The 20,679-nt window shown below is 50.4% G+C and overlaps 1 protein-coding gene across 1 annotated transcript in view; it reads right to left on the bottom strand.

Moving 5' to 3' along the window:
- The window catches only part of ACOT11 (acyl-CoA thioesterase 11), a 52,688-nt gene extending 32,309 nt beyond the window's left edge, over nucleotides 1-20,379 (bottom strand). Inside the window, exon 1 of the mRNA XM_063105358.1 lies at nucleotides 20,282-20,379. Coding sequence (XP_062961428.1) covers nucleotides 20,282-20,314 — 33 coding nt within the window. The 5' untranslated portion in view covers nucleotides 20,315-20,379. The remainder of the gene's footprint in view (nucleotides 1-20,281) is intronic.
- Nucleotides 20,380-20,679: the final 300 nt, after the last annotated feature.

Here is a 20,679-nt window from a genome sequence, read left to right as displayed (position 1 = left end):
GACAAAAAGCAGATCGGTGGTTGCCAGGGGCTGGGGAGATAGGGGAATGGGGAATAAGGCGTTTTACTTTGGAGTGATGGAAATGTTTTAGAACTAGATGGAGGTGGTGGTTGCACAACATCGTGAATGTACTAAATGACACTGAATTGTTCACTTTAAATGGCTAATTTTGAGGTGATCCAATCAAGATGGCAGAATAGACCGTCCGCAGTGTCACTCTCTCCCACAAATCAACCAAATTTACAACTATAAAAATGTAACATCAGCCAAGCTGGGGCCACTGGAGCTCAGGGGAAGAGGAGAGACCTACGGAGTTCATGAAGGTGGGAGAAACTACGATGAGAGAAAGAAAAAGCTGCTCTGAGCGTTTCGGGCCACGGCTGCTTTAAGGCTCGAGCTGCTGAGCGCATGGAGCAGGAGCCAGCAGAAGCCGCAGCTGTGCCCTTCAGATGGAGTTACTTGGAGGCAGAAGGGGAGAAGAGGACTTTGGTGCCCTCAGGACAGCAAGACGACTAATAGGGTTCCCGTGGACCCACGCAAGAGCGAGAAGCCAGAACAGCTGAAAAAAGGAAGCCGTTAAGAGGCTGGTGAGTCATTGCAAGGGACCAGCGCAGGGCCCGTGTCATGGGAAGTGTTTGGAGCACAGGAGGTGGGGGAGACAGGCCGACCAGGGGAACACTGGGGCACAGCAAGGACAGCCGACTTGCCCCACAATCAGCGCAGGACGACTCAAAGGAGACTGGTCAGGAATGCAGAATTGCATGGGATACAGTTTAATGAAAAAACTCAGGCCCAGATCAGAGTTTCTACACAACCCAGATCCACCAAGTCTCTGGAGAGCTGGAAGTACCTATAAGGTCAACCGTTAAACCCTGAGCTGCACAAAAAGCCTTCCCTAGGGAAACAGCAGCAAAGTACCAATTTAGCTCAACCACACAGCTCAAGTATTGATTCCCACAGGAAGTTCCCCCATGTTAGAAGCAAAGGACAAAAAATTAGTTCCGGCCCAGGCACACCACCAGCACCTTGGGGCCTGCCTGGGAACTGGAGGCTTGGATCTGGGGACCGGACCCTACTCCCACTCCCAGGCAAACTGCACCAGTGCCTTGGGGCCAGCCTGGGGACCTGAAGCATGGAGAAGGGAGCCAGTGCCTTGGGGCTCACCCTGGAACCCGGGGTATGTACCAGACCACCCTCCCACAACCAAGCACAACATGCCAGCACCTCGGAGTCCACCCAGGGACCTGGGGCAAGGAGATGGGGAATGGTGCTCTCTCCCACAACCAGGCACACTGAGCCAGCACTTCAAGGCCCGCCTGAGGAACCAAGGCATGGAGAAGGGGACCGGACCTCCCTCCCACAACCAGGCACACCATGCCAGACCTCAGAGCCCACCCAGGGGCCCAAGGCATGGAGAAGGGGACTGGACCTCTCTCCCACAACCAGGCACACCAAGCCAGTGCCTTGGGTCCCACCCAGTGACCCGAGGCATGGAGCCAGAAACCAGACCCTCCTCCCACAACAAGGCATACCAGACCCGTACCTTGGGGCCCACCCAGGGACCCAAGGCATGGAAAAGGGGACCAAACCCTCCTCCCACAACCAGGCACACTGTGCCAGTACCTCGGGGCCCGCCCAGGGACCCAGGACATGGAGAAGGGGACTGACCCCTCTCCCACAACCAGGCACATGGAGCCAGCACCTTGGGGCCTGCCCAGGGACCAGAGGCATGGAGAAGGGGACCAAACACACCCCACAACCAGGCATACCACCAGTGCCAAGGAGCATGCCAAAAACAGCACCCCCATGTGGGTGGCCCACCACAGCCACCACAATAACCATGGCTGCTGCAAAAGCAGCTAGATGCCACAGCCACCACGCAGATGGTCCGCCAACACTGAAGTGCATCCACACAAGAAGAGTCACCAGCAGAGACAAGGAAAAGAAGAGGATGTCTCTTTCCACAAAACCCATCTCAGAGTGACAGAAGAAGCATCTGCTCTATGATAATATTGGGGGACCTGATCACACCTCTCAGCATTGGACAGAGCATCTAGGCAACAAGTTAACAGAGTAACCATTATTCTTTCAGAAGGAGAGAAGAAATCTAGAGGGGGGAGGGGGGGGCGGGAGGGGGGATAGGGAGAGGTTGGACAAGGGGCATAAAGAATAATTGCGATTTGTAACAATATATATGCTAGTAATATTGATTTGATCAACATGTCTCAATGTTCAACCCTCAAAATATGTATAATCGATTTTGATTCAATAAATAAAATAAATTTAAATAAATAAATAAATGGCTAATTTTGTCATGTGAATTTCACCTCCATAAATTTTTAAAATTCTTGACAGAAAACATTTTAGACAAATACCAAGTAGCCTGCTCATTTAAATTAAATAAAATTTTAAATGCCAACTATATTTTAAGAAAAAAAAAAGATAGTGAAAGCAGAAAGCAGAGTGTTTAGCATGGTACCTGGCACATGCCAAGTGCTTTTCAAAAGGTGGGTTTTGGGGGCTGGCCCTTGGCTCTCTTGGGAGAGTGTGGTGCTGATAACACCAAGGCCATGGGTTCGTATCCCTATATAGGGATGGCCGGTTAGCTCACTTGGGAGAGTGTGGTGCTAACAACACCAAGTCAAGGGTTAAGATCCCCTTACTGGTCATCTTTTAAAAGAAAAAAAAAAGATAGGTTTTATTATGAGTCTCTGGACCTTAGTTTCCTCATCTGTCAAATGGGACATTTAGATAGTCTCCAAGATTCTTTTCAACCATAAAAGGGTTTGGCTTTCGGGAAGAACTCTTTAACAGACTACCCCTGCCCATACCTCCAGTCCTGCTCACGCCATGTGCCCCCAGCCACACTGGCTTTTTTTTTTTTCGGTTCCTCAGATCCATCTTGCACCTCCCATCATCAGGCCTTTGCCTATGCCACTCCTTCAGCCTGGCACAATCTTCCCTCTGTAATGCCTACTCATCCCTGGCCCCATCCTGTCTTCCTCCACCCTCAGCACTCCTGACACTGTGGACCTCACCTCTTAGTTCTCTCCTTTGTGACAATGTCCATCTCACTGCTAGAGTATGTGATTGCTACCAGACCAGAAGATCCACAGAGCAAGAACCCTCTCTCTCTCTCTATTCCTGGTATCCACAGGCCCCAGAGGGCACAGAGCCTGGCTCATTATGAACCTAATACATGAGTTTGTTCAGTGGGTCCCTGATACCCATTAGTGTCACCCCATGTAGGCAGGGAGAATGCGGACCATGAGGTCAGGCAAGGTTCTCCACTTGAGGCCCTGCTCCCATCCCTGCCCCCTCACCCCATTCTCGAACAGGAGCCCAAACATCACCTGCCTCCCTACAACCCCAAAGGTAAAAATAACCTTGTTTGAAATGTGACACCTACCTTCAGCAGCTGGGTCATCTTGAGAACTGCCCCTGTCCCACGGAGGAGCCTGCCAGGGGCCAGAGCAAGTGGGGAGGGTGTTTCCTGAATATTTTTCCATTTGTATCTCATCTGACCAATGGGCGAATATTTGAGGTGCTATCACTGACAAGGTACATAGGGGACCTCAAGTCCTGCCTGTGGTCCCCAGCTATGGACACATAGCTAGAATTTCAGCATAGGCCTCCTGCCTCTATCTACCCTGCAGCCCTTTCCTCAGCACCATGAGAGTGAGAAAGGCTTTGGAGATTGATTACACCTGCTGGGTGCATGGATGGAGAAACTGAGGCACAGGAGGCTCTCTGTCCAAGGTCTTAACTGAAAGGGCTTGGAGTCAGGCAGAACTTGGACAAGTTGTTGAGAAGCTGTTTCCTCCTTGGGAAGAAAAGGACAAGCACCCTCCACCCCCTCTCCATCCAAGAGTAGTATAAGGATGAAAAAAGATCCCTAAAACCAAGGGCACCTGGCTAACTGTGAAGTGCGGTGCACATGTGAGGAAAGCTGCAGAGGAAAGAGCGGCTGGGCTGGGCAGGGGCTTGTCTGTCCTTGGCCACCACACTCCAGCAGCCCTTGTTTCTCCCCTGGGTAAATGGGAATGTGGAGAAGGGAGGCAGCGGGATGTGGGCTTGTGGGGTCAGTGGGCTGCATTTGAATCCCACCCCCACTCTCAGGAGTGGAGGGGCCTGGGCAACTTGCTCCCCTCTCCACTCAGTTATTCATTCCTTCAGCAACAACTGAGCACACCCCGAGGACCAGTCTCCTCACCTGTAAAATGAGAATCCTAAGTACTTTGCAGAGTTGTCCTGAGGGGCGAAGGAGGGAACATGGTGAAAGGGCTTTGTAAATTGCAGTGGTTCTGGCCTCCTTTCATTCAAGCACTTAGTCGAAGTCCCCCTCTCCACCCCCCCCACCCCTGACCCCAGCAGACAGAGCCAGGGTCTAGACGGGGAGACAGGCGAGGTTGCCTAGGAGATGCTGTTGCACCAAGGGGCGGGCAGGGGTGTGGGAGTGTGTGCAGAGCCTGCACCTGTGTGGGGGCTGGGAGCCAAAACCTGCAGGACAGGGGACAGGCTGTGTGCAGTCAGGGGGTTCAGGTTAACCACGGCCAACATCCTCACACCCATTGTCTGTACTGTTTGAGCGCTGTCCCTGCAGTGTGCCCAGAACTAGCAACCTATGGGATATAAGCAAGTGTTTTAACCTGTCTGGGCTCAGCTTACTCAGTTTATAAAATTGAAAGAGTAAGTGAGCAGGTGAGATCGAGAACAATTGCTCTCCCTTGTTTAAGTATTTAAATATGTGCCAGGCACTGTGCTAAGCATTTTGTATGCATTATCTCTTCTAATCTTCACACAGCCCTAACAGTTGGATGTTGTTATTATTCCCATTTTACAGATGGAGAGACAGGCTCAGGAAGGATAAGTAACTTGCACAAACACACACACAAAATCACACAGCCAGTAAAGGGCAGAGTTGGGACTTGAATGCAAGTCTGTTTTACTCAAAGGCTGAAGCTGCTTGGCTACTTTGCTATAATATCCTCTCCCATCTGACAGGCAGGCTAGTTACTGCTGCAACCCAGGCATGTGTGACAGCCCGGACCCCTCCTCACCCAGGCATGCCAGGCCAGGACCTGCACCTGCAGCCAGGACTCCCAGGAAGCTCCCTGCAGTCTACCATCACATCTCTATGGGAAACAGTGATGGTATCAGTACCTTACAGTCCAGGGTCAAACACTTTCTGGAACACTGTCCCACTGGGCCATCACCAGTGAAGAAACCACAAGCTCTCTGTAAGCTAAAAATGTACTTTGTAAATCCTCAGCTCTTGGGAGTGGGAGGAAACCTCACTCACATTCAGCTAGCCAGAACCCTTGTGGGTGCAGGAATTTCAGCTTCCACACACCCTCCAGTGGCTATCCAGTGTGAACTTGCTTGCCCCAGAGTCGGAGGCTCACTCCCTTCTCATGGAGACCCTTCCACTGAGGAGCAAGTCTGCCTGTCCAAGTTCTTCCATCCCAGCCACCCATCCAGCTGTCTCCCATGGTTCCCTCCCTTGCAGCTGTTTGCCATCTCCCACCCCCTACCTCCAGCAGACCTCAGAAAGAGGCCAGGAGGGATTTGAACACAGGCAGTCTGACCCCAAGTGTGACTGACCCCCCACTATGTGGCCCCTCAGGGAAGCCACTCTGACAGCACCCAAACTAGAACCCACATCCACAGGCAGTTGCTGCCATGCCGGAGCCCCTGCAGTGGGGTGGGCCATCCAAGGGCTGTGATTCCTGCACCCACGAGGGTCCTGTCTAGCTGAATGTGACAGACCCGGCCTCTCTCCTCAGAGCCCTCCCTGCCAGACAGCTAAGGCTGCTGCCTCTTGGTCACCATGGCAACGGGCAGCCAGGCCATGGGCCTGGGCCCTGCCATCCTGCAAGTAACCTCATTTACCCTGGAGCTGTGCACAACAGCTATGGGCATCACAGTCCCCTTCAAGAGGGCAAGGGAGAGAGAGGGAAAGAGCAGTTATAGAGAGGGGGGGGAAACAGAGCTGGAGAGGAGAGAGAGAGAAAGGAAAGAAGGGAAGAGGAGAGAAAGAGATAAAGAACAGAAAAATGATGAGGTCAGAGAGAGAAAATAGAGGCCGGTAGGGAACAGAGCAAGCAGAAGGGAGGATAAACACACACACACACCGCAGAGAGAGAAGTGAGGGGGCAGGAAAGGGGCCCCTCCGGGCCTCCCCCAACGCACACATTCCTCCAGCTGGCCTGCTCTTGGCCTGGCGGGATTCTGGCCACAGCTGGGACTTCCTGCCCCAGGAAGCTGGCAGCACGGTGGGCCCCTTCGAGGCCCCAGCAGCTTCTCCAGGCCCCTGCAGGACCCTCCTGCTGAGGCATGGTGTCTTTGCGCTCCCCAGAAAGTGGGGCCCTGTCTCGTGGCCCCTCAGGCAGCACCTCCCCGCTCAGCACCTCTTCATTCCCCCAAGGCCCCAGCCCCTCCTTGGAGCTCTCCCTCCTGCCCAGGTCTGAGGTCCTCTCGTTCTCTTCCTTCTCACCTTGCCCGGCTTCCCCTTGCACAACACAACTCTTTATTTTTCCCCAAAGTGTCCAAGAAACCATTTCTAAGCACAGCAGAGTGGTGGGAGGAGGAGCTGTGATTTCATCCACGGACGCACCCTTTACACTGCACAAGGCATGGAGCAGGCCTCAGAACAGGCTTAGCAGAGGGACGCCAACCCTTGCGGCTGCTCCTAAGGCCCCAAGTTGTCAAATCCTAGGGTTAGAAGATCCAGAGCTGGCCTGACCTGAGCTGAGCAGGCATGCTGACAATTCTGTATGGAACACGTACTATGTACCAGGTGCTTCCCTAGGCCTCAAGCTCTCTGGCTGCAAGACGGCCTTATCATCCCTGCCATAGCCCCACCCCAGCCCCTTATTTGAGCCCACAAGAGAGGTGTGTTGAAGAAAAATGAGAAGGGAGAAGAGAGAGAGAAGAAAGAATAAAACAGGAAGGCATAGGGGCTAGGCCTAGCAGACCCAGACTGCGGTGGACCTGCCCTGCCTCTGCCTGGCTGGATAACCTTAAGCTACTCTGAACCTCACTTTCCACATCTATAAAATGGGAATAAGACAATCACAATGAGATTATGAGTGTAAAGTGCTTAGGACAGGATTTGACTCGTAGGAAGTACCCCCAAACTGCACTTTTTTTTTTTTTTTTTTTTTCTTTTTGCAAAAAAGCTGAGGCATTGTCGAAGGACACAGGAAACCAATCTAGTGAGGAAAGGCCGGCACAGGTTCCAGGGGTAAAAGACGTCCACTGTGACTGGCCAGGCAGGCTTTGCAGGGCAGTGGGGGTCAGACAGGGCCTGTCAGCCCCAGTCTGTGACAATGACATTCACCTTCCCTGCCAGCATTGCCAGTTGAACATGCAATCTGTCTACTTAGGGCTTTGTTTCAACCAAGCATCAAGATGTCAAACAGCACAGACTGTGGCACCCTGTGAGGCCTCCCACAGACGTCCACACACAGGTTAACCAGACTTGACGACTGCTGGGAAACTTTCTCACTTCCCAGGTCCCTGAAATGGATCCCTGGAGTAGAAGGTGGTGATCACTAGAAACCAGCTCAGGTTCACTGAGAACAAGGGAAGAGACCATGGGAACAGGAGTAGGCATATTTTATACAGCCTGTATTTGCATAGACCCAGAACACTGCAAGTGCTCAGTAAAAGACGTGTTAAATTGAAACCGGGGAGGTGGCTCCAATGGAGTACTACATGTGCCTGCTCCTTTCCACATCTGATCAACTGGCTTGAATGAAGACACCCCGGTCACAGATGGCCACCTGAAAGGCTGTAATATGTAAATAAAAAACTAAGCAGATGAAAGTGAACATGGTTCATTTCATCAGCCTGCATTTAAGTCTCTCTGTCTCTCTGTTGCATCAGTTTGTTTTAAGTTGTATGCATGCTGGGGTGGCTCTAGCTTAATAGTTGTTTATGCAAAATGGCCTCATGATTTCATCTGTCCAAAAACTCAACAGCAACAACTCCTGCTGTAACCAAACAGATGCCCTGTCACTGCTGAAGACTTCACGCTGTGGTGAGTGGTATGTGTTTAGGGAAGGAATGACTCAGGGGCAGGGAGGAGACAGCCCTGGGCTGGGGTTTTTCAGGCAGCACGAGGCCCAGCCGTGTGAAGTGGGGAACAGAGGGAACAGGGAGTGGCCTAGGAGGGGCAACCACGCTGTAGGAGGGACAGTGAGGGGGCTGGGCTGTGTGTGGCCTGGGTGTTGAGACTCTGGCTGCAAATCTGAAGGCTGGCTGGTCAGAGGGCAGGAGGAGGCCTCCTAAGGTGTAAAACCAAGACCACACAAGGGTGGACAAGGACAGAAAGAGGCCATTTCTGGCTGAGGATCAACACCGATCTTTCTGAAAACCCACATTCATTCCTTCAAGGTGCTGGGAATGCAGCATTGAACAAGATGCCGTCTCTTCCCTCATGGACAGACAATACACAAAACAGGAACAAGATCATTTTAGAGGGTGAAATGTGCTGTAAAAAAGAAATAACAGGAACTGTGATAAAGAGAGCTGGTGGAGCAGGAGGAGCTAATTTAGTTTGAGTAACCAAGGAGGCTTCCTGGCTCAGATCTGAATGAATGACAAGAAGGAGCAGTTGTGCAAGGCTGGGGGGTGGGCCAGAGAACAGAGGGCATGAAATCCCAAGGAGAAGAGGGGAACAGCTGGGCTGTCAGAGGAAGAGCAGGGTGGTGTGGGTAGGGGAGCACCATAGGAAATGTAGTAAGAAGAGCAGACAGGGCCCATGTCCCCAGAGGCCTTGTGGGTCCCAGTGGAGTTTGGATTTTACTGCACATGTGAGGGTAAGAACTGAAAGCTCTAAGGCAGAGGGAGGTGATCTGACCTGCCTTTTCAGACTGCCCTGGTGCTGTGTGGAGGTGGACTTCAGGATGAAAGGGAAGAAGCAGGGAGACTCCTCAGGGGGCCACTGCAGCCCAGAGGAGTGATGAAGGAGCTGGGACTGGCTGATCAGAGGGTGATGGAGGCAGGACGTATGCTTGACGTAGAGCCAGCAGCACTTGCTAAGGGATCCCATGTATGAGGGTGAGAGAAAGGGAGGACCTAGGCTTTGAATGGTGGTACTGGTTACTGAATTGGGGGGAGACCAGTGGAGAAATAAGTAGGGGGTAGAACCAAAATTTGTGAGATCCTATTGAACACTTAAAGAGAGATATCAAGGAGCTCAAGTTTGGAACTCACTGGAGAAGAAGTTATACCTGGAAGCAGCATATGTGTGTATTTAAGATCCACAGGACTTCACAACCTTGTGGTAGGTTAAAGACAGACGGCTGCCAACTTTTTGCTGCTCCTCCCACTGACAGGCAGAGTCTAATCTCCTCCCCTTGAATCTGAGTCACCTTTAGTGACATTTCAACTAGATAGATCATGAGAAGCCTTACAGCTTCCACCCAGGCCTCTTGCAAGTCTTGTTTTGGTGGAGCCAGCTGCCAGGTAGGAAATCTGGCTACCCTGAGATGTTCATACTGAAGAGGACAAGTGTGGGTGTTCTGAATGACAGTCCCAGCTAAGCCCAACCTTCCAGCCATCCCTCCCAAGGTACCAGTGAAGCCACTTTGGACCCCCCAGTTCAGCAAATCTGCCACTAAATACCACAAAGTAACCTCTATCAGTAACACAAAGAATCACCCTGCCAAGCCCTCCCCAGATTCCTGTCCCACAACATCACAAGATACAATGGAATAGTTATTGTTTCAAGCCACTAGAACAAATATCATCCAAGGACAGAGTGTAGACAGAGACAGGCACACTTTGACATTTAGAGGTCGGGTGGGAAGGAGGAGCCTGCAACAGAGACTGGAGACCAAGAGGGAGCAGGCAGTGAGTGCCAGGAGCCCCAGGAGAGTGGCTCTCCAGAAGGAAGGGGCCCCACTGGTCCAGGAGGGCTGAGCCAAGGCAGATGCGAGAGAGGCTATCACTGGATTTGACCACAGGAAGGGAGTAGGGAGGGAGAGGGAAGAGAAGTGAGTCCAGTTAAAGTGAGCTGGGAAAAGGACAAGAGGTAATGGAAGCAGAAATGGGGACCACGGAAAACTCTTTTAGAGATTTTCATGGAAAAGTGGAGCAAAGAAAAGATCTAGCAGTTGGAAGGGGACATGGGGACAGGGGAGGGGTTTCGTTTGCCTAGAGACTGGGAGACATTAGAACTTGTTTGTCTGCTAATGGGTCCCACTGAGCCACAGAGCTGCCTATAGGACAGGGGCTGCCCAAGAGTTGCCCTGGCAGAAGCTCAAAGATCTTTTCAGAAATCTATGGCTGCCATTCATCATGCTCCTACTGTGTGCCAGACCTAGTCCTTGAGGGTCCTTTAATTCTCAGTTCCACTCTAACGCAGAAATCCTCAGTTTACAGATGAGGAAGAGAAAACTCAGAGAGCGGGAAAGACCCACCTAAGGATGTCTGGCCAGTAAAAGGCAAAAGGGAGCTTGAACTTAGGTTCTTATGACACCAGAGCCTGGCAGGGGTGCTGCAGAGGGGACGCTGGCTGGAGAGAGACCAGATCACCCAGCCTATGGGACTTCTGAGACAGAGCCTAGCACTTCAGAGACCCTCATGACTTCTGGCTCTCCTGCCTATGGGAAAAGAGCTGGCCGGGGAGGTGGTCTCTGACGAGTGGCTCCCACCTGGGCTGTGAGGATCTCCAAGATAAACACACGCAGCTATCCCCATCACCACCACCCAGTCCCACCCAGAGAGCCAGCCTAGCAGGCTCAGAAGTCCCTCCCCACCTCCCTGTTTGCCTAGCTGAGAACCAGTTTATTAAGTAGGACACACCTTCTCTTAGCCTGGCTTTCCCAGAAGCTCTACTTTTATCTTCAAAAGCCAGGGGAGGGTGGGGACCAGGTAAGCTCAGAGTCCTAGGAGGCTGGGGTGAGTATGAAGGGTGCTGAGAAGCAAGGCTGTGCTTGTCCCCTTCTGGCTCTCTTCAGAGAGGGCCCCTCCCCTGGCCCTAAAGTCATCGAATCCTTGGGCCTTCCTCTCAGGCTATCCCTTTCCATGTACCCCCTGCTCTCAAAGCCTGTAGGCACACCATGTGATCTCTTAAAACTTGTCTTCTCTGTGTAAATGCCAGCATGGCATTAACCTGCCTGACACAAAGCAGGCTCAAGTGACAGGGACCATTACTACCCCTGTATCCTTGTGTTACAGATGAGGAAACAAGAGGCTGGGAAAGAGTTAGCCACTGGCAGCTAGCCAAGACCAGCTGGAGTCTTCAGACTCCAGACCTCCATTTGTCCCTCCCACAGCTCACAGGGGCTGTAGCCCTGGAGAAGAGAGAGAAGAGGATCTGGGTCACTCCACACCCTCCCTGAGGAATCAAAAGGAAATTCAGACCCACCTGATTCAGCTCAGCCTGGAGTGTGCTGGAAACCAGAGGCTGCTTTAGGGAGGCCCCCAGGGCCACTCCCCTTCCTGCCCTCCGACCAGTTTCAGGCCTACAACCAGGGCCACACCCCTGGGGCAGATCACAACCTAGAGGTCACAAATAAGACAAAGCCAAGGAGTGGAGAGACCTGAGATTGGGCAACACCACCCCCCAGTGAGCATCCAGGAGGGTCGTCCTGGGCCACAGCTCTGGTGGGCGCAGTGAGCCAGCCTGCTGACTCACTGGACTCTGAACAATCAGACAAGGTACAGTCTAGCGCTTTCTAGACTGCAAAGTGGGTGACACCCGAGGAGATAACAAACTGCTTGAGGACAGGAGCCAGGTCTCACATCTCTCTGGAGTCCCAGTGCCTTGATATAATTTCTTGAGGACTTGTTGGGCCTCTCTATATATTATACAATGGCTTTGTATCCATAATACCATTTAATCTTCACCAAAACCCTCCGAGGGACAACTGTCTCTCTTGCATAGAAAAGGGATCTGAGACTCAGGTTATCAAAAGGACCTGCCCAAGGGCACCCTGCCAGGGAGTGTTGGAGCTGAGATTTTGCTTTTCCTACTACCAAGCTTTTTCTTCTCCCTGGGCTGCCTCTCCAAAAGAGAAGCTTAATAATTCGTGTCTACTGACATTAATGAGTTAATGTACAATTTGCTGATGGCAAATTATTACTATCGAAGAAGGCCCAGGCATGATCTACTTATTACATGGACAAGGAGACCAACAGGGTATCCTCAAGGGGTCACTGCCAAATTCCCTCATCATTTGCTTGTGGACCTGACTCCCACCTCTCATATATGGGTGCCTCTGCCTGGACCAGGCTTCCTAATTTGGAAAACCTTCCAAGGCTCAGGGAGCCTACCCTGACTCCTAGGCTGGTGAGGTGCTACTTGGGGCTTTTCTCTGTCACAGCCTGGCTACACTGTGGGGCCATTGTTGGTTTGTACCTCTCTCTGTCTCTCCATCAGCCTGGGTGTACCTGAGGACAGGCCTCGTCTGACTCATCCTTGTGTCCCAAAATGCTGGGCACTGGTCCTTTCCATCACCGTCCTGATGCCACCTCCCACCTGCAAGGAGGCCTCTCCTGGGAATGGCAGGAGCACACAGGCCTGCAGCCAGGGAGTTGGCAGAGGACCCAGCCAGCAGCACCATCTGTCCCTGGAGCCACAGGACAGAACAGGAACAAGGCAGAGGTGTCAGTTCCTCAGCTCAGCCAGGTCAGCCCAGGACAAGCAGAGGAGCCACAGTGCCCAGGGCCCCTGCCCAGCTGGGGCCTGGGGTCAGATAAGACTTTGAATTCTCTAACTAGCTCGAAGTGACTTAATGTCAGAGCCTTGGTTTTCTTATCTGTAAAGCCAGATGAATACCAGCAGCCTTGCAAAGCTGTTGGGAAGTTTAAATATGCCTGACATTTACTAGGTACTCAATAGACTTTTACCATCTCATCTGACCAACCAATCCTACCACTGAACCACTGAGGAAGCTGAAGTCAAGAAGATATGAAGAAAAGGAATGAATAGTCACCATAGCAAATTATGTGCTGAGTTCCACATTTCTTCAATGGCTCTAATCCTGCCAACAATTTGAAAAGATCTGAAGAAACAGACCTGATGAGGAAACTGAGGCCTACAGATGCGAAGTGAGTTAGTGTCTCTAAGACAGACCTCTGGACCATTTCCCCTGTCTGAAAGTGTTGAGCAGCTCTCCACAGGCTCCAGGGATGCCAGCTTGGCCCCACCTCTGGGCAGGCACAGGCAAGGGGCAATTGTGTAGCCTCCCCTAGACCCCAATGTGTGTGTGGTGGGCTCAGCTCAGACAGCCTGGGAGCCTGGATCTATGTTGTCAGTATGCAAAGGTGGGCAGAGGAGACTGGGATGGGTGGGTTCAAATGTCACAGTGAGGCCACAGAGGTTTCAGAGGCCTCCCTGGCTGTGCCAAGGGCTGGAAAGGGGGTCCAGCCTAGCAGGGGAGGGTCATACGTCTCTCGCCAGCTGTACAAGCTCAGGCACATCATCTCCCTTCTCCCTGCCTCATCTGGACCAGCAGGTGGATCCTATCACCCACCTCCCTGTTGTGAGGAGTCAGGGGGTGAATGGGAAGGCAGCTGGAGCCTTCACAGTGCTGGCCATATAGAGAAGAGGAACCATGATGACGTGTTTCCCTGAGTCACTGAGCTCAGTGTACAGGGACTGAGCATCTTGGCACTAAGCCTGGGAATCAGAGAGTCCCCAAGTGTCCCACAGTCTGGTGGACAGGACAACACAATCCGCTGTGCTCTAAACCCCAAAGCCAGCCTACCAGGCCCAGACCCCCAGCCTGAAGCACCTCATAGCCTCATCTCAGCCCTTTTAGCTTTCTGTCCCTCACTCACCCTGCTCCAAGGCACACGGCCTCCATTCTGCAGCTCAGATGCACCAAGCTCCCCACACCCTGGAGCCTGCAGATGAATGCTGCTCCCTCTGCCTGAATGCTCTTCCCAAGATCTTCCCACGGCTGCCTTCTCAACCATTAGGTCTCTGCTCAACTGTCACCTATTCAGAGCCCTCTCCTGACTGCCTTTATCATTCTCTCATAGTTCCCTGTTCTCCAGACAGCCTGAGTTTACATTTTTTTTTTTTTTTTTTGGCAGCTGACCAGTCTGGGGATCCAAACCCTTGACCTTGGTGTTATAACACCACGTTCTAACCCACTGAGCTAACCAGCCAGCCAGCTGAGTTTAACGCCAGCCATGCCACTTACTAGCTGTGTGACCAAGGGCAAGTTACTTAACCTCTCTGTCTCAGTTTCATCTTTAATATAGGCACAATAACATTATCTACTTCACAGAGTGGTTACAAGGAATAAATGAATTAATGCATGTTTGGCACCTAGCTAGCACTTATAAGGCATTTACTGTTATTATTATTACTATTTACAGCATTTATTGCAGATTTTCATTGTTACTTATTTGACTACCTTTTCACTCTCTCTCCCCCATTAGCTGTCATCTCCATAGATGGCCTGGGTTGTTGGCCACAGTATACTCATCACTTGCCACATGTTAATCTCTGAGTAAGTACCTGTGGGGGAAACAAGTGAATTAGGTACAACATCCTGAGGAGACGTCGTTAACTAAAGCGGCAGGCAAGATGAGGATTCAAAGGGGAAATGATGGCTGAGTGGGGTTTTGAAGGATGAGGGAGAGTCACCCGCTGAAGAGGGAAAAGTTGAACCTTTTTATCTAAGATCTGGAACAAGACAAGGATGCCCACTTTCACCACTTCTATTCAACATAGCACTTGAAGTCTTAGCCAAGACAATTAGGCAAGAGAGAGAAATAAAAGGCATCGAAATTGAAAAGGAGGAAGTGAAACTCCCTGTTCACAGATGACATAATCCTATATATAGAAAACCTAAAGACTCCACCAAAGAACTGTTAGAATTAATAAACAAATTCTATCCCCATTCTGGACAGCCAACAACAACAAAAAAGAAAATGAAAAAGAAAAAAAAAATCTAATAAACAAATTCAGTAGTTGCAGGACACAAAATCAGCATACAAAGATCAGTAGAGTTTCTAAATGTTAATAGCAAACAATCAGAAAAATCAAGAAAATAATCCCATTAACAATAGCTACAAAAAAATGAAAATACCTAAGAATAAATTTAACCAAGAAGGTGAAAGATCTTTACAATAAAAACTATGAAACATTAATGAGATAAATTGAAGAAGACACAAATAAATCGAAAGATATTCTGTGTTCATGGATTAGAAGACTTAATATTGTTAAAATGTCCATACTACGCAAAGCAATCCACAGATTCAGTGCAATCCCTATCAAAATGCCAATGACATTCTTCACAGAAATAGAAAAAAATCTGAAAATTCATATGGAACCATAAAAGACCCCAAATAGACAAAGCAATCTTGAACAAAAAGAACAAAGCTAGAAGCATTACACTACCTGACTTCAAAATATACTACAAACCTATAATAACCAAAACAGCATGGTACCAGCATTAAAACAAGACACATAGACCAATGGAACAAAATAGCACAGAAATAAATCCACACCTTTATGGCCAATTGATTTTCAATAAAGCTGCCAAGAATACACACTGGGAAAAAGATATTTCTTCAGTAAACTGGGAGCTGGCCGGTTAGCTCAGTTGGTTAGAGCACAGTGTTACATCAAGGTCAAGGGTTCAGATCCCCTAATCAGCCAGACACACACACACACACACACACACACACACACACACACACAAAGGGCAAAAGACCTGAATAGAGATTTCTCAAAAGAAGACATACCAAACAGCCAATAGGTATATGAAAAAATGTTCAATATCATTAATCATCAGGGAAATGCAAATCAAAACCACAATTAGATACCATCTCACCCTAGTTAGAATGGCTATTATCAAAACAAAACAAAACAAATGACATGTTGGCAAGGATGTGGAGAAAAGGGAACCCCTGCACACTGTTGGTGGGAATGTAAATTAGTACAGCCATTATGCAAAACAGTCAGAGATTTCTCAAAAGATTAAAAATAGAACTACCTTATAATCCAGCTATCTTACTACTGGGTATATATCCAAAGGACATTAAATTAGTATGTTGAAGAGATGTCTGCACTCCCATGTTTATTGCAGCACTACTTAGAACAGCCAAGAAACAGAATCAACCTAAGTGTCCATCAGTGGATGAATGGATAAAGAAAATGTGGTAGATATACACAATGGAATACTATTCAACCATAAAAAGAAAGAAGTCCTGCCATTTGTGACGAGGTGAATGAACCTGGAGGATAATATGTTAAGTGAAATAAGCCAGGCACAGAAAGACAAATATTGCATGACATCACTCAAATGAAGAATCTAAAAAAGTTGATCCCGTACAAGTAGAGAATACAATGGTGGTTATCAGAGGCTGGGGTGTTTAAGGGGGAGGGAGCAGGGGCAGACCTTGGTCAGAGGATACATAATTACAGCTAGACAGGAGGAATAACTTTTAAGGATCTATTATACAGCAAGGTGACCGTAGTTAATAACAATATATTGTACTCTTGAAAAATGTAAAGAGAATAAATGTTATCTGCTATCACCACAAAAAAGAAAACTATGTGAGGTAATATATTTGTTAATTAGCTAGATTTAACCATTCCACAATGTATATATACTTCAGAACTTCATATTGCACATGATAAAACATACTATGTCATCTAACAATTAAAAAATAAAATAATTTTTTTTTAAAAAAGATGACTGGTAAGGGGATCTTAACCCTTGACTTGGTGTTGTCAGCACCACGCTCTCCCAGTTGAGCCAACTGGCCATCCCTATATAGGGATCCGAACCCGTGGCCTTGGTGTTATCAACACCACACTCTCCCAAGTGAGCCACGGGCCGGCCCCTAAAATAATTTTTTTAATTAAAAAAAAATTACTAGTCCTCCAGACAGATTAAGAACACTAAGTGTGTCTGCGCATGGCTGACACTGGGGTTCACATGTGGCTCCTGAACAGGCTGATGCTAAGTGTACAAGTGTTCTCATCTCTTCCTCCAGGAAGTCTTCTGGGACCACCTCAGCCCATAGTCACTCATTCATTCAGTAGTTTTTGAGCTTCTACTACATGACAGGCACATCATTTTAGGTCCATGGGTCTTCCCCCCACACAGCAGTGTCCCTGAGGGAGATGGGCCCCTGCCTTTCACTGTCAGGACCAAGCTCAAGGTGATGTACAAACCCTTCACAAAGATTCAGACCCCCAGGATGTCAAGGCTGACTGGGACCTCAGGGAGGCCCAGAGAGGGGAATACCCAGCTCAAGGTCACACCACAAGTAATGGGGGTGAATGTAAGATTATATAATCCAAACATTGTACCCTAAACCCCCAACACTATGAGCTAGACCCCTAATGAGGCTGGGGAGGTTGGAAGTGGGAGAGGAGCCCCTCCAGCTGTCCTCGGGTTCAAGGTGAAGTAGTGGGATCACGCTGGGGGGTCTGGAGCAGTGTGTAGGTCTGCAGGCATGTGAGCATGTGCATAGACAGTCAGGATGTTTCTGATCATCTACCACCCTGCTGGCAGCACTACCTGGGCACAGGGCTTCTTGAGAGAACTGGGACAAACAGCCCCATCACCATTTCTAGAGTAAGCAAAGTTCCTGAGCCTCACTGGGAGCTGACCTGGGCCAAGATAGAACTTGAGTCTGAGCAGAGGTTCTCAGACTTCCCAGGAGGCCAGCAGCCTCCCACTAGGGCACCAGCAGGTCCCTGCCAGCCCAGAAGTGCAGGACTTAGTACCCATATAGACTGACACCTAGATGGGGAAAGGAGAAGAGATCTCCACTGAGAGGCAAGGACTGAGACAGGACAGGGAGACCTTCCCAGCACCACCAGACAGGCACTCAGCACTCCTCTCATCCTCCAGGTTGGCAGCAGACACGGCTTCATTCATTTACTCACTCACTTGCATATGCAGTGCTTGCTGGGTGTCCCATGGTGAGGAGAAGCCAGGACCATGGGACTCCAACGCTCACTCTGCAGTGCCACAGGATATTGAAAAAGGCCCCAAAACCATGCAAAGTGGGGCTCTGGAATTATCTGAGCCTCCTCCCACTTCTGTTTCCAGTTTAACCTGGCTTTCTTTAGTCCCTAGTGAAGACAGTTAATCGTTGTTGTTTTTTTACTTGCTTGTTTTTCATTAAAAACAGCTTTGGTGCCAAGCCAGAAAACATTCCCAAACCCTCCTATATTCCAGAGGAACTAAGGGAATTCAAGAGGAAGCGAGGAAAGTCCAAGGAGATCCGCCATCCAGGCAATGGTCCCAAGGGAATGATCAAGGACAGAGTGTTCTTAGCTGGCATGAGATCTCTTGTGTCCTCATGGGCCCAACTTCCACTCCTGACTCCTACCTCTCTCCCCAGACTCTATGGAGGCAGTGCAAGGAAGCTGAATGCCCGCTGGGCTCAGAATTGGGACATGTGGATTGGAATGCCACTTCTGGGCCATTATCTGACTGAGCCTCGTGTTCCTTAAGAGCTCAAACTCTGGAGCCAGAATGCTAAGTCCAAATCCCAGCTCTGCCACTTCCTATCATTGTGATCTTGGGCAAGTCATTTTACTTCTCTGAGCCTCAGATTCCTTATGTGGGTATGGGGATGACAACTGTACCTACCTCATAGAGAACTGAAAGTTAATATGTGCAAAGAGTTTGGCACGGTGCCCAGCACCGTCAGAGCTATATGAGGATTTGCTACTATTGTTATCTCTGTAAAATGGTGATAATGATAAGTCCCTCCCCCGTGCCTTGCCCCCAGTTACCGATGAGGATTAATGGAAAAAAGAGTCATGAAGGGTTAAATACAACAGGGCACACGAGAAGACTTAGACAGCCCCTCCCACCTGTGCTTGCTCAGAGGACAGGAACAAGAGGCCCAGCTGCTCAGATCCCACCTTGGCCTCTCTGAGAAGCTGCCTGTTCCCATTCATTCATTCGGCATTCCCTGGACTCACCATGCCCAGCCCTGTGCCAGCTATACCAATGGCAGCCTTGTGGAGCTCACTGGGTGGTGGGAGAGAATGACGTGCACATGAGCACACAACCAGTGTGAGAAGGGGCTCACACAGAGGCTCACAGTGCCGTGGAAACCTGGGAAGCATTTCCAGAGCAGGCAGCCTCTGAGCTGAGATCTGAGGGCTGAGAAGGAACTCACCAGGGAGACAAAGTAGGGGAGGCGCAGAGATGCGGGGGTGACTCGGGCAGGAGGCACAGCATGTAAACAGCGTGGAGGAGAGAACACAGGTGGTACACTAAGGCTGGGGAAAGCAGTTGGTAGGCTGCTGCAGGGAAGGCAGAGGGATGGGGGCAGCGGGATAAGGGGGGGCCATGGGCAGGGGCCAGACTGCCAGGATCCTTCTGTGTCAGGTAAGGAACATGGAAGTCCTACTGATGGTAGCTGTCTGAGCAGGTGAGGAACAACCACATTGACCTTTTGGAAGCTGCCTTCCAGTGCAGAAGGCGGATTGAAGGGGGCGGAAATGGGACGGGGACCAGAAAGTACAAGGCACACTCGGCCAGGTGAGGATGCTGAGCTGAATGGCGGCTGTGCAGATGGAAGGAGGCAATGGATAAGAGATTTCTTTATTTGCCTCAGGCCCTTTAAAAAGGCTTTAAAATGTCCTTAGAGGACAGTCACTTGATACCCAGCACAATCTCCGCCAGTCTGTCCTGCACTGCATTCACCAGATCAAAGGCCCCCTCCAGGCACCGCTGATCACTTGCATCTGTCTCATGCCTCAGCACCTAATCTCAGCTCCAAAGTCCCTCGTGAGAGGTTCCAAGGACAAGTTCTCCTCAAGGTCACCTTGCAGGACACCCTTCCACAGCCCTCACGTGGTCCTGTGCTTGCTCTGCCAAAGAAATTACGCCCTATCACACTCGCTTGCATGCACACCCCCTCACCCTGTAACTTCCATCGGCTCTGTGGCCTTTGAGCCCTGAGCTCTGAGAGTTAAACACCACAAAGCCACGGAGTTCAGAATCATGCACAGAACTCCCTGGGGTGAAACACACCCCCAGAATAGAATTCCAGAAGCCAAGAACTTGCCGAAGGTGATTCCACTTAACACAGTCAGCCCTTGGGGAATCTAATGACCCCTGGGGCATGTTTGGGGATTGCTGCTTATAATAAATCAGTCCGGGGATGCTTCGATTTCACCTTCTAAAGAGAGCTAGAAAATGGCTCAGTGGAAAGTGAGAGAGACGATGCAGAACTTCTGACTTAAAATGGAAGTCCATCTCTCTCTGGGTCCTCAGCCTCCAGCACCCTCCCCTTTATCTCCAGCCCATCCCCAGCCCACCCTCCATACCCTTCGCAGGTGACTTCCGACATTCTGGATCATTGCGGCCAGCAGTCCCCGCTAGCTGTGTCGGCAAGCCTGTGGGAAGCAGCACCCTCCCAGACACAGACTCTGGTCACCTGAGCAACAGCCAGGCTCAGGCTCTAAATGAAGCCTGCGGCCCCTCCCCCACCCCTCCTCCCCCGAGCTCCCGCCCCTCCTGAGCCCTCTGTTACCACCCCGTGTTCCAGCCTCTCCTCCCACTGCCCTCTGCCCCCCTTCTCCTAGAGCCCCCGCACAGAAGGCTCCTGTGCCCGCCTGGTGGAGAGGAAGGACAGAGGCTGCCAGCTGGGCCACAGCCACATCAGGGGACCCTGTGCTCAACCACTGGGCACCCATCCCCAGCCAAACTTTGGTCACCCCCCTTC

Source organism: Cynocephalus volans, chromosome 8 (assembly GCF_027409185.1).
Source record: "Cynocephalus volans isolate mCynVol1 chromosome 8, mCynVol1.pri, whole genome shotgun sequence".
Lineage (NCBI taxonomy): Eukaryota > Metazoa > Chordata > Mammalia > Dermoptera > Cynocephalidae > Cynocephalus > Cynocephalus volans.
The sequence above is the reverse complement of the archived record's forward strand: the minus strand, read 5'-3'. Positions and strand labels throughout refer to the sequence as shown.